We start from the raw sequence: 18,541 nt of genomic DNA, 5'->3' as shown, positions 1-18,541 counted from the left end.
CTACTTAGAGGCACTTTTGTAAGTGCCCCTCAGTGTTGTATAGTAGCTGAAAAACTGTTCAGAAAAGTCCAGTAGTTTCTGATTTGGAGCTTGCTACTGAGGGATACAGCATAGATGCGACACTCATGAACCCTTTTTATGAGTTAAAAGCTGTGACTGGCATTTTGGAGTTGTCACTTTAGTGAATGGGCATTGCCCCGAGTTATCCACTTCTTTAGCCTTGTAGGTCTCCAGCCACAATGTTGTCCTATCATTAAATATGAAATGCTTCACATTGGGTCTCTCCAGAGCCCAATTCACATGCAGCCAGGCAATATCATGATCTGGACACACTGGAGAAATGGTCTGAAGTAAATAGGATGAAATTCAATCAGGACAATAAGCACTCCACTTAGGAAGGAACAATCTGTTGTACACATACAATGTGAAATGGGAAATGACTGCCTAGGAAGGAGCACTGTGGAAAGAGATCTGGGGTCATAGTTGATCACAGCTAAATATGAGGTAACAGTGTAACTCTGCTGCAAAAAAAGTGAACATCATTCTGGGATATATTAACAGGAGTGTTGTAAGCAAGACACCAGAAGTAATTCTTCCACTCTACCCAGCGCTGATTAAGCCTCAGCTGGAGTATTGTGTCCAGTTCTGGGTGCCACATTTTAGAAAAGATGTGGACAAATTGGAGAAACTCCAGAGAAAATCAACAAAAATGATTAAAGGTCTAGAAAACATGACCTGGGAAAGAAGATTGAAAAATTTGGGTTTGTTTAGTCTGGACAAGAGAAGCCTGAAGGGGGGACATGATAACAGCTTCAAGTACATAAAAAGGTTGTCACAAGGAGGAGTGAGATAAATTGTTCTCGTTAACCTCTGAGGATAGGACGAGCAGCAATGGGCTTAAATTGCAGCAAGGGAGGTTTAGGTTGGCCATTAGAAAAAGTTTCCTAACGGTCAGGGTGATTAAGCACTGGAATAAACTGGCTAGGGTGGTTGTGGAATCTCCCTCATTAGAGATTTTTAAGAGCAGGTTAGACAAACACCTGTCAGTGATGATCTAGATAATACTTAATCCTACCATGGGTGCAGGGGACTGGACTAGAAGACCTCCCAAGGTCCCTTCCAGTCCTAAATTCTATGCCCTAACTAGGACAAGGGACCAAAAAAAGGACATGGGGGATATATGGTAGATCAAGAAAGAGAAACCCATGTAAATAGCATTCATTGTGTTATCCTGTCATTAGCATTTCTTTACACTTTGAAGCATGTTGACACAAGCTGTAAGAATTATAGAAAAGAATGACAGGGTACCGTAGTCTCAGACCAGCTTCTTTCAATGGTGTCTTGTATATGCAAATAAAAGCCTACTGATTCTATTAACCCAGTGCTGATTAGGTATAATTTGATGTGGTTTTTGTTTTGTTTTTACAAACATTTCTCAGTTTAGTTAAACACTAGAAGATGTGCACATTTAATGTATTCCAAGGTTAGGTAGCAATAATTTAAAGTAATGTTTATTTTATTCAATTTCAACTTGTCTGAACTACCAAGGCAACTGACTGTTAACAAGTCCAATTAAAAAGAAAAAGAGATGCCTTGCTTAGTTACCTGCCGTATAAGCCAAAATAAGTTAATATCCCTGTGTGGGTGCGTACACACACGCACACACACACACAGCAGATTATTAAAAGAACGGAGGTACATCGTAAAAGAATCCCATAATTCTCCTTCTCATCCCCCTACAATGCACATGCCCCAAAGATGCTGCAAGACACTTGTCATAAATATAAAGGGAAGGGTAAAACCCCTTTAAAATGCCTCCTGGCTAGAGGAAAAATCCTCTCACCTGTAAAGGGTTAAGAAGCTAAAGGTAACCTCGCTGGCACCTGACCAAAATGACCAATGAGGAGACAAGATACTTTCAAAAGCTGGGAGGAGGGAGAGAAACAAAGGGTCTGTGTGTCTGTCTATATGCTGCTTTTGCCGGGGATAAACCAGGAATGGAGTCTTAGAACTTTAGTAAGTAATCTAGCTAGGTATGTGTTAGATTATGATTTCTTTAAATGGCTGAGAAAAGAACTATGCTGAATAGAATGACTATTTCTGTCTGTGTGTCTTTTTTGTAACTTAAGGTTTTGCCTAGAGGCATTCTCTATGTTTTGAATCTAATTACCCTGTAAGGTACCTACCATCCTGATTTTACAGGGGTGATTCCTTTACTCCTATTTACTTCTATCTCTATTAAAAGTCTTCTTGTAAGAAAACTGAATGCTTTTTCATTGTTCTCAGATCCAAGTTTGGGTCTGTGGTCACCTATGCAAATTGGTGAGGATCTTTACCAAACCTTTCCCAGGAAGTGGGGTGCAAGGGTTGGGAGGATTTTGGGGGGAAAGACGTGTCCAAACTACGTTTCCCAGTAAACCCAGTTAGAGTTTGGTGGTGGCAGTGGTTATTCCAAGGACAAAGGATAAAATTAATTTGTACCTTGGGGAAGTTTTAACCTAAGCTGGTAAAAGTAAGCTTAGGAGATTTTCATGCAGGTCCCCACATCTGTACCCTAGAGTTCAGAGTGGGGGAGGAACCTTGACATGGTGGCAGAGTGGTGGGATTAACCTGAAATCATTTTGAGATCAATTTGAGATTTTTTTGAACTAGAAATACAGATTTTAAAAAGGAATTTTTTTTTTCCTTTGGGGCTGCTGGAAAGGAGGACCAGAAAGCAGCTGAAACTGAAAGCAGCTTGTTTTTTCTCTGTTTTGGGGCCAGAGGAGAGACAAAAGGGGATTATCTTTGTGAAGTGCAGGTTTTCTTTGCCTGGAGGCAAGGTACTTAACCTCTTGCAGGGAAATTCACAGTCTTGGTAAACCAGAAGTTTGTTTTTTTTTTTTCTAAAAGTAAATGGGGGGGGGGGAGGGGGGTGTTCTACCCATTTGCCTGGAGACAAAAGTGGCAGGGGCTTTTTTTTTTTAGGATTTTGATTTTTTTACAAGGAGCACAAGTTTGAAAAGGAATTTTTTTTTTCCTTTGGGCTGCTGGTAAGCAGGTTTCCAAGTAGTTGGAGGTTTTTTGCTTTGATTTGGGGCCAGAGCAGAGACAAGGGAATTGTCTTTTTCTGTAGGCTGACAATCACTATCAGAGAATAGGTATTCTATTCCAGCAAAATTTTACAGCCAAGTTTTGTTTGTTTATTTCTAAACCTCGGGTGTAAAGTTAGTTAAAAACAGAGAGGTTAGGATGACAAAATCCACGGCTCAACAAAAGCTGGAATTAGCCAGATTTCAGGCTGAGGAAAAACAAAGGGAACATGAAAGACAGAGAGAACTCATGCGGCTGAAGGAGGAGGAGAGGGAAAAAGAAAGGAAGCATGCACTGGAGATGGAGAAGATAAAGGCTCAGCAGAATATACCAACAAACCCTAGCAATCCTTCTCCAGGTACCACTCCCCATCCCAGAAAGTTCCCCACCTACAAGGCAGGCGATGATACTGAGGCCTTCTTAGAAAACTTCGAAAGGGCCTGCCTTGGGTACAACATCTCTACTGACCAATACATGGTAGAGCTGAGGCTGCAGCTCAGTGGACCCTTAGCTGAGGTGGCAGCTGAAATGCCTAAAGAACACATGAACAAGTATGAACTGTTTAAATCCAAGGCGAGAGTCAGAATGGGGATAACACCCAAGCAGTATCGTCAGAGGTTCAGAGCCCTAAGGTGGAAACCAGACGTGTCATTTACCCAACATGCCTACCACATTGTGAAACATTGGGATGCCTGGATATCAGGAGCAAGTGTTGAATCTCCAGTAAATTTGCCCTTCCTGATGCAAATGGAACAATTCTTAGAGGGGGTTCCTGAGGAAATAGAAAGATACATCCTAGATGGGAAGCCCAAAACTGTAATTGAGGCAGGAAAGATTGGAGCCAGATGGGTGGAGGTGGCAGAGAAGAAGAAAACTGGTCGCAGTTGGAGCGGAGACCAGAAGGGACAACCCCAGACCACACCCTATTACCGAGGGCCGCCCAAAGCCCCACCTACCTCCCAAAGAACCCTCCAGACCCCTTATCGTCCCACCACCCCGTTCTCCAGCAACCCACCTCGCCCCAGTGACCCGTCAGCTGGACGATGTTTTAAATGTAACGAGCTGGGGCATGTAAAGGCCAACTGCCCCAAGAACCCCAACAGATTACAGTTCATTGCACCGGAATCACACCAGAGGTCCGCAGGCCCAGATACCTCCCAGATACCCTTTGAGCGGAAGGAAGCTGTGAGTATGGGCGGGAAGAAGGTCACCGCGTGGAGGGACACCAGAGCACAAGTGTCAGCTATCCATGCTTCCTTAGTGGACACCAATTTAATCAACTCAGAGATCCCAGTGACGATTCAACCCTTCAAGTCCAACTCTTTCGATTTGCCTACAGCCAAGTTGCCTGACCAGTACCAGGTCTGGTCAGGAACATGGACTTTTGCAGTCTATGATGATTATCCCATCCCCATGCTGTTGGGGGAAAACTTGGCCAATCATGTGAAGCGGGCCAAGAGGGTGGGAATGGTCACCCGTAGCCAGGCTAAACAAGCCATGAGGCCTAGCTCTGTTCCGGAAACTTCTATCAGGACCCAGTCAGAGGTGATGGATCCGGACCCCAGGCCAATTTCTGCAACAGCAGTAGTGGATCCAGTCCCAGAGACCCAGATGGAACCAGTCCCAGAACCGGAACCAGCGGAACAACCAACACCAGACCCATTGCCAGCACTGAATCCAGTACTTGCAACCTCAACACCAGAGGGCCCCACTGAACCTGAACCGGCAACAGCCCATAACCCTACACAAGAGGCTCAGCCAGAGCCTGAACCCCAACATAGTGTCCCAGGGAAAGCGGTTCACAGTCAACGGAAACAGCCCCATCCCCTACATCGCTTCCAGAGGGACCAAGCATAGGTCCACAATCCAATGAGGAACTGATGTCTCCAGCCTCAAGGGAAGAGTTCCAGACCGAACAGGAAGCAGATGAAAGCCTCCAGAAAGCTTGGACGGCGGCACGGAGCAACCCACCGCCTCTCAGCTCTTCTAATCGATCCAGGTTTGTTGTAGAAAGAGGACTTTTATACAAGGAAACTCTTTCTGGTGGACACCAGGAAGACTGGCATCCTCAGAAACAGTTGGTAGTTCCAACTAAATACCAGGCCAAGCTCTTGAGCTTAGCCCATGATCACCCTAGTGGCCATGCTGGGGTGAACAGGACCAAAGACCATTTGGGGGGGTCATTTCACTGGGAGGGAATGGGCAAGGATGTTTCTACCTATGTCCAGTCTTGTGAGGTGTGCCAAAGAGTGGGAAAACCCCAAGACCAGGTCAAAGCCCCTCTCCAGCCACTCCCCATCATTGAAGTTCCATTTCAGCGAGTAGCTGTGGATATTCTGGGTCCTTTTCCGAAAAAGACACCCAGAGGAAAGCAGTACATACTGACTTTCATGGATTTTGCCACCCGATGGCCAGAAGCAGTAGCTCTAAGCAACACCAGGGCTACGTGTGTGTGCCAGGAACTAGCAGACATTTTTGCCAGGGTAGGTTGGCCCTCCGACATCCTCACAGATGCAGGGACTAATTTCCTGGCAGGAACTATGGAAAACCTTTGGGAAGCTCATGGGGTAAATCACTTGGTTGCCACTCCTTTCCACCATCAAACAAATGGCATAGTGGAGAAGTTTAATGGAACTTTGGGGGCCATGATACGTAAATTCATAAATGAGCACTCCAATGATTGGGACCTAGTGTTGCAACAGTTACTCTTTGCCTACCGAACTGTACCACATCCCAGTTTAGGGTTTTCCCCATTTGAACTTGTATATGCCCGTGAGGTTAAGGGGCCATTACAGTTGATGAAGCAGCAATGGGAGGGATTTATACCTTCTCCAGGAACTAACATTCTGGACTTTGTAACCAACCTACAAAACACCCTCTGAACCTCTTTAGCCCTTGCTAAAGAAAACTTACAGGATGCTCAAAAAGAGCAAAAAGCTTGGTATGATAAACATGCCAGAGAGCGTTCCTTAAAAGTAGGGGACCAGGTCATGGTCTTAAAGGCGCTCCAGGCCCATAAAATGGAAGCATCGTGGGAAGGGCCATTCACGGTCCAGGAGCTCCTGGGAGCTGTTAATTATCTCATCGCATTCCCCACCTCCAACCGAAAGCCTAAGGTGTACCATATTAATTCTCTAAAGCCCTTCTATTCCAGAGAATTGAAGGTTTGTCAGTTTACAGCCCAGGGAGGAGACGATGCTGAGTAGCCTGAAGGTGTCTACTATGAAGGGAAAAGTGCTGGTGGTTTGGAAGAGGTGAACCTCTCCATGACCCTTGGGCGTATGCAGTGACAGCAGATCAAGGAGCTGTGCACTAAGTACACACCAACGTTCTTAGCCATCCCAGGACTGACTGAACGGGCATACCACTCCATTGACACAGGTAATGCTCACCCAATTAGAGTCCAACCTTACCGGGTGTCTCCTCAAGTTAAAACTGCTATAGAATGGGAGATCCAGGATATGTTACAGATGGGTGTAATCCACCCCTCTGGAAGTGCATGGGCATCTCCAGTGGTTCTAGTTCCCAAACCAGATGGGGAAATACGTTTTTGCGTGGACTACCGTAAGCTAAATGCTGTAACATGCCCAGACAACTATCCAATGCCACGCACAGATGAACTATTAGAGAAACTGGGACGGGCCCACTTCATCTCTACCTTGAACTTAACCAAGGGGTACTGGCAGGTACCGCTAGATGAATCTGCCAAGGAAAGGTCAGCTTTCACCACACATCTCGGGCTGTATGAATTTAATGTACTCCCTTTTGGGCTGCGAAATGCACCCGCCACCTTCCAAAGACTTATAGATGGTCTCCTAGCGGGATTAGGAGAATATGCAGTCGCCTACCTTGACGATGTGGCCATATTTTCGGATTCCTGGGCAGACCACCTGGAACATCTACACAAAGTCCTTGAGCACATAAGGGAGGCAGGAGTAACTGTTAAGGCTAAGAAGTGTCAAATAGGCCTAAACAGAGTGACTTACCTTGGACACCAGGTGGGTCAAGGAACTATCAGCCCCCTACAGGCCAAAGTGGATGCTATCCAAAAGTGGCCTGTCCCAAAGTCAAAGAAACAGGTTCAATCCTTCTTAGGCTTGGCCGGTTATTACAGACTATTTGTACCACAATACAGCCAAATCGCCGCCCCACTGACAGACCTAACCAAAAAGAAACAGCCAAATGCCATTCAGTGGACCAAAAAGTGTCAGAAGGCCTTTAACAAGCTTAAAGCAACACTCATATCTGACCCTGTACTAAGGGCCCCAGACTTTGACAAACCATTCCTAGTAACCACAGATGTGTCCGAGCGTGGTGTGGGAGCAGTTTTAATGCAGAAAGGACCTGATCAAGAATTCCACCCTGTAGTGTTTCTCAGCAAAAAACTGTCTGAGAGGGAAAGCAACTGGTCAGTCACTGAAAAAGAATGTTACGCCATTGTCTACGCTCTGGAAAAGCTACACCCATATGTTTGGGGACGGCGTTTCCACCTGCAAACCAACCATGCTGCACTGAAGTGGCTTCACACCGTCAAAGAAAATAACAAAAAACTTCTTCAGTGGAGTTTAGCTCTCCAAGATTTTGATTTTCGACATCCAACACATCTCAGGAGCTTCTAACAAAGTGGCTGATGCACTCTCCCGTGAAAGTTTCCCAGAATCAACTGGTTAAAATCATCCTTGAGATGTGGAAAATATTGTTAGTCTTTATGTACTTGGTAGTATATTTAGAGATGCATGTGTCTTATTAACTCTGTTTTTCCTAGAGCTCCAGGAAGAAATCCCAGCCAGTGTTTCACCCTAGCAGAGATTTGGGGGGCGTGACATAAATATAAAGGAAAGGGTAAACCCCTTTAAAATCCCTCCTGGCTAGAGGAAAAATCCTCTCACCTGTAAAGGGTTAAGAAACTAAAGGTAACCTCGCTGGCACCTGACCAAAATGACCAATGAGGAGACAAGATACTTTCAAAAGCTGGGAGGAGGGAGAGAAACAAAGGGTCTGTGTCTGTCTATATGCTGCTTTTGCCGGGGATAGAACAGGAATGGAGTCTTAGAACTTTAGTAAGTAATTTAGCTAGGTATGTGTTAGATTATGATTTCTTTAAATGGCTGAGAAAAGAATTGTGCTGAATAGAATGACTATTTCTGTCTGTGTGTCTTTTTTGTAACTTAAGGTTTTGCCTAGAGGGATTCTCTATGTTTTGAATCTAATTACTCTGTAAGGTACCTACCATCCTGATTTTACAGGGGTGATTCCTTTACTCCTATTTACTTCTATTTCTATTAAAAGTCTTCTTGTAAGAAAACTGAATGCTTTTTCATTGTTCTCAGATCCAAGACTTTGGGTCTGTGGTCACCTATGCAAATTGGTGAGGATCTTTACCAAACCTTTCCCAGGAAGTGGGGTGCAAGGGTTGGGAGGATTTTGCGGGGAAGGACGTGTCCAAACTACGTTTCCCAGTAAACCCAGTTAGAGTTTGGTGGCGGCAGTGGTTATTCCAAGGACAAAGGATAAAATTAATTTGTACCTTGGGGAAGTTTTAACCTAATCTGGTAAAAGTAAGCTTAGGAGGTTTTCATGCAGGTCCCCACATCTGTACCCTAGAGTTCAGAGTAGGGGAGGAACCTTGACAACACTGCTGTAGGGAAAACTGTTGGAGTTTGCAGAGTATCATGCAATAAGAGGTCCCACAAACTAGTCAGAGAATCAAATGTTAATTGTAAGACATTTTACCTTGTTCTAGGCTTTGCCATTAATAAAAAAAGATAAATAAACCTTCATACTTGTTTGGTCATGCCAGTTACACAATGCCTGCATACACACAAGTGCTCTTTATAATTAGAATTTCAGCTAAAAAAACTTAACCAAGACCATGCAGAACAAAATTTCCTAATCATTTGCTGTAGGTTTAAATGGCCCTTCTAAACCTGCTTTGAGCTCTAATCTAGTTTATCAGTTATCAAAGCCTCCCTGAGCTCAAAGCCAGGAACAGGCTAGTCCAGACCTTGCTGGTACTTTATCTTATAGTTCACAATATCTCTATATTGCAGTTGCTCATAAAAAGATGGTTTTACGGTTTCCCCATATCCTTGGCCCAGATGGAATGCAGGCCACAAGTGAAACTAGCCTCCTAATCTTTCCTCACCTCCAATTTAGCTTGAAAAAATAATCTGAAGCAATCAAAGAAACCACAACACAGTAATAACTCCCAGCACCTGCAGCCACTTCATCTCCTTTTGATGCTAGAAAGGAATCCCTAATGCTCAGCCACTGTCTCAAGGTAAATCAGGCTGATTCACAAGCCGCATGGCTCATCTATATCTCCTCAGTAAATCCAACTGGGGATCGTTGTTAGCGCTCATTATGTCTAAGTGTCATGCCATTATAACATACACTATACATGAGTGACTGGCTACATTGGCATGTCAACTTCACCACATACGTAAAGGCTCACGTAGCACATATTGTACATCTTGCCAAATATAATGGTTTTACAGAACATAAAGCGTAGGATGCAGTGTGAATTTTATTAAGATTGTAAAACACTTTCCATAATTTATAAGGAAGATTCAATGCCTCCCCCCATCAAATTCTGCAAAGGAGATGCATTCTGTCTGAAATGTTATGCATGTGGTCTCTTGCCAGAGAAAAACCTTTTATTCTTGCAAAGTTTTAAGTGGCTCAGAGCAACAGTTTATGCCTGATAACTTTGTTTTAGAAGAACTGATGTCACTTTTGGAAATGTAACTATTTTTTGCCATTGCAGATTTCAAAATTAGCTTTGATCTGGGAATTCTATATGTATTAACATTCACTCATACCCAGCAAGAACTAGTGCATATTGAACTATGCTGGTGGATAACTCATAAGTCACTTGTTACAAAAAACAGGAGTTTTGGGTGCTTTGTAAAATCTCATATGATTGTAGCTTACATTAGGATTCTGTTTTCAGAGTAGCAGCCGTATTAGTCTGTATCCGCAAAAAGAAAAGGAGTACTTGTGGCACCTTAGAGACTCAAATAAATGCTCTAATAAATTTGTTAGTCTCTAAGGTGCCACAAGTACTCCTTTTATTAGGATTCTTGCATACCTAACAAGTCACACAGGCTTGCATTGCCTTATTTTTTTTAAATTTCATTATCTTCTGCTCTTGCTTTTCCACCTGCTAACAACTTTCCCCATTGCCCAGAAACATATTTAGTGCATTTATGCACACACAAGACACGCAGTCTCTGTATTCATATTAGGATGCATCCCCTCAATAGCCAATGCAATAACCCAACTTTTTTGCCTGAAGGAATATTATCATGACCTGGTAACATAATGGTTAATTACTGAATCTGAATATGGCTGGAAATAACAGGAATTGAATGTCCTTTATCTTAGTGCATCAGCATCCACATCTATTGCCTTACCTTTGAAAAATGTGCAGTTGAGAATATTGAAAATAAAATTCTGAAGCACCTAACTTAGTGGACCATGTTGAACAAAATCAATAGTAGAAAGTATTTGCAGCAGCAAACATACTTCAGTGACTGCAATGACATAACAGCAGCTGTAGTTGCAGAATTATGTGCTCAAATGTCAAAAGGAACACAGACTGTGCATTATTAGAATTACAACTTACTTTGACAATCTGATCCTATCAGGTTCGAATGCAATTCTATCATCTCAGGTTAACTTAAGATCTTATGGTATTAAGTTTTCAGATGAGATGTAATTTAAGTAGCACCTGAAGATGCTGCAGTTATTGTGACAATTATCTAATGCATTTGAGAGAAACAGACGTGTTGCTCTAAATTATTTATAACAATATATGAAAAATGGTTTTGAAGTAAAAATTATTTATTTACTGACTCCTAACCTGCCACATAATATGGAATAATCCTTAAACAACCAAAAATAATAATAGACTGGGATTTAGTTCACAAATCAGAGATGGAAGAACAGGAGTGTTTTGAATACCTGGCAGGAATAAATACTGAATAAAAACAAGAGAGAGAAAAGCTATTTCGATTAAATATAATGTCTGGCTGATTGGCAAGTGCTTTCAGGATGTTATTCTTTAGCCAAATTAATATTCAATATAAATTGGAGTATTTCAAACTCCGTTCAAGACTTTTTGAATCAATGTTTGACATTTATCATTGCTTATATTTTAAATGTTTTTTAATCTCCTTAGTTTCATATGTATCTGAACAGAGAATCGGTGAGGCAAACTGTTAAGACTACTTCCTTATTTGTGTTCAAATTAGCTTCAGAGCACTTATAATGGAATGGTATAATCTGTTGCAGTGGTCAGTATTAAAAAGTTGGAAATGACTGTGGTATCTAATGCCCCAATCTTGCAGCTGACTGTGTCCAGTTGACCTCATTATCTGTGGGCTCATCAACTATGTGAGTACAGGGATTCCTTCCACATGGAGTCTGCTGCAGGATCAGGGACACAGATTCCACTGTGCAATAATGTGCCAAATATTGGCTTTTTAATTATACAAGGACAACTTGTATAAAGAAGCATTTCTCACATAAAGGATCCAGCCCATAATATTTAGATTGTTTCAGCTTTGGTTATCGTAAATGAAGGCTGATCAATAAAAATACTTTGAAAAAAAAAACAATTTCTGGAAACTGGGAAGTTGAAAGAAGATAAAGCTAGGACAGATGAAAGATCAATTCTGGATAGCATAATATCAAATTACAGGACTCCTCACATGGAAAGATTAAACGATGATCTAGTATAAAGCCACACAATTTGTTTACTTTAAAAGATAATACGAAGTTAAAGCCAAGGGGAAAAAGCTCAAAGGAATACTGTTGCAGGCAAAAACAGAATCATTAGTGTATATCAATATAACACACATAGTTTTAGAAAGAAAAATCAACTCCATCATTTGTTTCCAGACACAGAACATGGTAAGAGTTTGAGAATTTCACAGCCCAGAATCACCAAATAATGCTGCAGTTATCATCCCTTTCAAAGCAGTTTGCTAGATCATTTTTTTCCCCAAGCAGATTTTTCTCACTGAAGCCATAAAAATTAGGATATTCTTTTGTGAATGGGCAAGTGACAAACTCTTCCATTCTTCCTTACAGATTAAAAGTAACCCTGAGAAACATTAAGATAAATGGCAAGTGGGCAATACTTGTTCAACTTTGTATTAAGTGATTATAATCTTAATATATAGTTGATAACATTAATTGTTTTTGGTTAAATGCTAATTGACATGGTTTGTTCATTTTTCTTTGCAGTAATTTTGCTTTTATACTTCCATTTTCTACTTGACAGGAATTCTTAAACCAGTAACACAAGGTTTTGGTTTACTTACCTGAAAGACATCCAGTGAGTGACAGAAACAGAATCAGTCTCCATGATGACCACATCATTGGTCACAAAGGTCTTGAGTCCCCGTTTGTGTGATTGTTAGCAGCTTTGACGTTTCTTCATTAAAGCTCCGTCTAAGGAGGTAGAAGACAGTCTCTGTTAGGAGAAGTAAAAACCTCTGGCAAAAATATGATAGGCTATTCAAAAGAAACCCTAGATCCTAGTGCAATCCCAAGAGCTCTTTACGTAAAGTGGGAGGTGACATTTTGAAAAGGAGGTATTTTGAGAGAGTCTCAAGAAAAATGTAGTGTAGCACAGTACCTACCTATGTTAATAGCTAAATTGTGAATGCCACTGTGTAGCTGCACTGGAGATTAAGGAGCCTCAGTTCTTCACCCCAAAGGCAGAGGTGTGTCACGGCCCTGAATTCCTGTTCCTCCTGGAGCCCAGAGTTATAAGTGCACACTGCATATTTCATCAGCAGGTGTCACAAATACAGCTGAGTATTTTTCCACAGTGTCCTTGAAGCAATCTCTTGGTATTTTCTAGAGGTGGGTGAAATAGTTGCAAAGAACAACTAGTTCACCAAATTCAACCACTTCCACTGCTTACAAATTGTGCCAAAATAGGTTGCAATCCCCACTAATTTTTTAGGTTTCAGAGTAACAGCCGTGTTAGTCTGTATTCGCAAAAAGAAAAGGAGTACTTGTGGCACCTTAGAGACTAACCAATTTATTTGAGCATGAGCTTTCGTGAGCTACAGCTCACTTCATCGGATGCAGTGAGCTGTAGCTCACGAAAGCTCATGCTCAAATAAATTGGTTAGTCTCTAAGGTGCTACAAGTACTCCTTTTCTTTTTACTAATTTTTTACTGTTTGAAATCTTGTGGTGGATGTTTAATACAAGCGCGGTTTATAGAAAATAAACTCTTCTTTTTATTTACCTTATCCTCCCAAACTGACACCCACCCCATTTTTTTTGTCTTTTGCACCCATCTGTTCAGACTTGTCTCATACCTAGTTTGGCAGATCTCTGGGGAAGAAACTCTTCCTGCTTAGAGCCCTGATCTCTGATTATGGTTCCTAGATTCTACTGTAACAATTACAACAGTGTGAACAGATTGCAACCTACAGATTGTTCACCGCATTGCTTCAGGTAGTCAGCATCCACAATTCAAATGTCCAGTTGGTTTGAGTAGGGCCACATTGGTATATTTCTGTTCCATGATTGGATACCTTTCCCTGGCTATTCTGCCATAATTGCTTATAGCTGGACTATGACAGGCCCTTATGCAAGTGAACTCAATGAACCTTCCACTCTTGAAGTGCACGGGCCCCCATCAGCACCTGCCACAAGAGCAGTCCCAGAATGCAGCATTCTATACTGTGCTCTGAGCCATTTAGGGAGGGAATGTGAATCACTCCCCTAACTCCCTCAGATTCAATGTGGTTCACTTACAACCCTTAATTCAAACCATTAGCTAAGTGGCAGTGTCATAAATATAAAGGGAAGGGTAAACCCCTTTGATATCCCTCCTGGCCAGGGGAAAGCTCCTCTCACCTGTAAAGGGTTAAGAAGCTAAAGGTAACCTCGCTGGCACCTGACCAAAATGACCAATGAGGAGACAAGATACTTTCAAAAGCTGGGAGGAGGGAGAGAAACAAAGGGTCTGTGTGTCTGTCTATATGTGGGTTTTCTGCCGGGGATAGACCAGGAATGGAGTCTTAGAACTTTTAGTAAGTAATCTAGCTAGGTATGTGTTAGATTATGATTTCTTTAAATGGCTGAGAAAAGAACTGTGCTGAATAGAATAACTATTTCTGTCTGTGTATCTTTTTTGTAACTTAAGGTTTTGCCTAGAGGGGTTCTCTATGTTTTTGAATCTAATTACCCTGTAAGATATCTACCATCCTGATTTTACAGGGGGATTTCTTTATTTCTATTTACTTCTATTTTTATTAAAAGTCTTCTTGTAAGAAAACTGAATGCTTTTTCATTGTTCTCAGATCCAAGGGTTTGGGTCTGTGGTCACCTATGCAAATTGGTGAGGCTTTTTATCCAACATTTCCCAGGAAAGGGGGGGTGCAAGTGTTGGGAGGATTGTTCATTGTTCTTAAGATCCAAGGGTCTGGGTCTGTAGTCACCTAGGCAAATTGGTGAGGCTTTTTACCAAACCTTGTCCAGGAAGTGGGGTGCAAGGTTTTGGGAAGTATTTTGGGGGGAAAGACGCATCCAAACAGCTCTTCCCCAGTAACCAGTATTAGTTTGGTGGTGGTAGCGGCCAATCCAAGGACAACGGGTAGAATATTTTGTACCTTGGGGAAGTTTTGACCTAAGCTGGTAAAGATAAGCTTAGGAGGTTTTTCATGCAGGTCCCCACATCTGTACCCTAGAGTTCAGAGTGGGGGAGGAACCTTGACAGGCACAGTTTAGCACATCAACATTTCCTGTGTGGTGACCTCACTCATTCATTAGAATAATCACAGGAAGTGGATGCTGAAGGGGTGCAACACATTCAAAGCAAAATCATTTAAATGCTTCAAAGAATGTACAAGAATCTTTCTGCCACATCATCCCCTTTAAAATGCACTCTTAACATCTCCACTTGTGAGCTACATTGCCAATCTCCCCTCTTCTATACATGCACAATCCCACACACTGCATGAGCAAGGAAAGGCTGCATTTATTTATATACTGGAACAGTTATTCTTGAAACGCTCTAAAGGTGTAATTTGTCAGCTCTCATTTATATAGCAGGCCAGGTGCAGCACTCAACACAAATAAAGATTCCCAATTTGGGATTGTTCTTCCTTTCAAGTAGCTTAGACTGGGCATACTTAATATGAGGTCTACATGTTAATATATGCTTCTCTGAAATAGAACATAACTGCAGCTCATCTTAACTTCCACAGGGAACCCTCCTCAATTAATTATTAATGCCAGCTGCCTTTGTTTTTCACTTCTGTGATAATCTGTGTTTCAGTCAGTATGTTCCCTGGGTAGGGTGAGTTATCTCTTTCAGCACCCTCTGCTGGCCAGACCGATGGGAAATAAATATTTTCATTAATATTTAACTTTTTTTTTCCTCATGGCCATTTCTGTTAAAACTCGTAGAATACATCATTCCTTTTTTATTTTGTTCTGCAATGCTATCCCCATTTTTATAAGGCACAAAGCAAAAATTGTAAGTAAAAGGTGATTTTCATGCAAGAACAGGGAAAGTGTTTCCAGGCCTAAAGGGACGTGTGAGACTATTTCAAAAATATTTCTGAAATGATAGTGATATTACTAACAAAGGAAGCAGTTGAGCTCTAAATCATACTATGAACAATATTACTTCCTGGTTTGTTGTTAGCTCAAAAATTCCTCAAAAACCAGAGGCACATTTTCATTTGGGAAAACTAAAAATATAAGTTTTGGTTCAGTAGAGGAGTAGCTAGATAAAATTCTATGGCCTATGTTATACAGTTGGTGAGACCACTAGATGATTTAATGGTCCCTTCTTGGCTAGAAGTCTATGAAACTATGAAAATAAATAACTGCTGTTAAAAATGGAAAACAAATGTTTTGAAAAATATATCCCTGTTTCTCAAAGAATTTTAAAATTGGATTTTCCTAAAAAAACCTCTGTAGCTGCTCAGAAAACATGATGAATTTTTCATGAAGATTTCATTGAAGTTCAATGGAGCTATGACAGTTTGCACCAGCTGCAGATCTGCCCCAAAGACTTTTGCAGCTCCAAACTGAAAATACTTCACTGTGACCTACTTACCCGAACCCTACCAAAACAAAAACTCAATTCTAGTGAACAAACTTAATAAAGTAAAGACAGGTTGTGACACCCATGGAGTGGCTCAATAATCGTTTGTGAATTCTGTATATTGACCTGGTTACTGGGATACTTACTGTAGGCAAGAGAGGGTTCCCGTGTCGGGCGGGGGGGGGGGGGAGGAAGGGGCAGACAACAACGACCAAGAAAGACAGGAAACAATGTCTCACAATAAGCCATTCCTCAGTAAACACATAGGGGTGTTAAGGGGTGTTAAGAGTCAATGCCTGAACTTTTAGATTTGAAGATTCTACCCTTTTGACAAGCAGACCAGCCCAGAAACTGACAAGGGCAAAGGAATTCTGCCTGGATTAGAAGATATTCTCACTCTCTCTGAAGAGAGGAGGAAACTGCTTGGGGAAACCAGACTGAGACAGTGCACTCACTGGGGTGTCTGAAGAAGTTAAGCCCGCCTAGATTGTCATCAGGGGATGGTAAGATAAGCGTGCAGGTAGACTGTTTTACATTTTTTTCTCTAAATGTTTTGTTCCTACTATTAAAATAAAGAACACTTTGGTTTTAAAAAGGCACTCTGATCACTGTACATCACTGGTTGCAGACTCCTGAAGGGAAGGACCACAGGTGCTGCATCCAGTCAGACCTGGGGACAATTGATCCACAGCATACTGTAGGCTAGAGTCTGGTCTAAGAGAGGGAGAGATGAGGAATTCTACTCTATGGTGTTTATTGTAAACATTTGGAGCCACTCTTCAGGGTGGTCACAAAGGGCCATAGAGCAAGGAGGTAAGGGTCTGTGTAAACAGCATATAAAGACGGTCTGCAGTTCCCCACAACCATGGTGGGCTGGGTCTCTAATAATCTCTACACACTCCAGGGGAGAAAAGGCACAATGCCTTGTACCTGAGGTGGGTGCAGTCAGAAGTTATGTTCACACTATAAGCTAGATGTGCGATTCCCCTTCTCTTGTACGCTAGCATGACCAGTTAGCAAGAGTGAAAAAGTGAAAAATTGGGACACTTTTTTGGGAGGGTAGGAGGTGGGGCTATAGTTGACTATCTAAGACAAAACCCTTAATATCAGGATGTCTGGTCATCCTAGTGTACAGATACTCACACTAGCTATCGTCAAGCTAGCACAAGTATAAATATTAGTGTAGCTATAGCAGCATGGACAGCTGCAGAAGCATGGATTAGCTTTGCTGAGTATGTACCCACCATATGGTTTCAGGTGCGCTTGTACTTGGCACAACTAAGCTGCTACTACCCAGCCTACCGTGGCTACACCACAATTTATACTTTTGCTGGCTCAATGAGAGCTAGCGCAAGTGTGACTACATGAGCAATCACACCCCCAGCTCTTAGAGTAAACATAGCCAGGGAGATCAGGAGGAGGGAAGAGATGCAGCTAGCCTTGCAACTGGGACACAGTTCAAAATTAATTTTGACTTATATACATGGGTTAAGGTTTTCAAAAGTTATTGTTTTGGGGTGTCTCAGTTGTGAGATACCCACATGGAGACATCTTAAAAAGACCTGGTTTTAGAAAGTGCTAAACATCCGCTCTCTGAAAATTAAGTCTTTCAAGCTGGGCACCCCAAAAACCAAAGCCACAATCATTACTTTTGAAAACCCATATCTTGGGTATGATCTATTTTTATAAAAACTGTTGATTTGAGAAAGCTAATTTAACTTGGGCAGTATAACAGCTTAGAAATCTGACTGCACTACTGTCTAAAGTAGAGTGGGAGAATTTTCCAGGCCATTAATCCCAAAGTCACTCAGACTTTCTGAAACATGAAAGATGTAGGCACCAGAGACATGGTGTCCAATATATATATATGGTATTTATTTGTCATTTCATATTTTCTTAGGTGGAATAAAAACAATCCTATATTAGAATGTGATTTTATAACACCAATATTATGAACCGCCAGTTATACAAACCATTTTTCCTCACAAGGGGGGAAAAAAATCACATAAAGTGATGTCTGTAAAGACCAGGTCACCAAACCTTTGCATTCCAATGCTTTTCATCTGCTGGAAATCACTTTGCATTGGTTAGATAGGGAAGAAGAAAGCAATGCATTGTATATACTGTAATTTTGAGATGTGTGATTTTATGAACTTTTTTATTTTATGAACACGTTGGTCCCTAGTTAGTTCATAAGATAGAGGTTCTACTGTATTCCTTATTCCCCCGCCTTGTGTTTCTTTGTTTGTAAGTTTTGTGAAAGTTGGAGTTAATTTTTCATCTCTAAACCTGGATCAATGTTCTTCCTAGAAATACAGGCATTACATTACTATAGTCTCACATTTCCCCTTTGACTTCTTTAACCTTTCCTTAACAGCTCTCT

The 18,541-nt window shown here is 41.6% G+C and overlaps 1 protein-coding gene across 1 annotated transcript in view; it reads right to left on the bottom strand.

Annotated features, from left to right (window-relative positions):
* CNTN5 (contactin 5) overlaps positions 1-12,459 on the bottom strand; it is a 544,075-nt gene extending 531,616 nt beyond the window's left edge. The window contains exon 1 of the mRNA XM_077805582.1: positions 12,402-12,459. Within this exon, the coding sequence (XP_077661708.1) occupies positions 12,402-12,459 (58 nt within the window). The remainder of the gene's footprint in view (positions 1-12,401) is intronic.
* Positions 12,460-18,541: the final 6,082 nt, after the last annotated feature.

The sequence above is a fragment of the Eretmochelys imbricata genome, chromosome 1, assembly GCF_965152235.1.
Source record: "Eretmochelys imbricata isolate rEreImb1 chromosome 1, rEreImb1.hap1, whole genome shotgun sequence".
Lineage (NCBI taxonomy): Eukaryota > Metazoa > Chordata > Testudines > Cheloniidae > Eretmochelys > Eretmochelys imbricata.
Note: the sequence above shows the minus strand (reverse complement) of the source record. Positions and strands in the feature narration are given on the sequence as shown.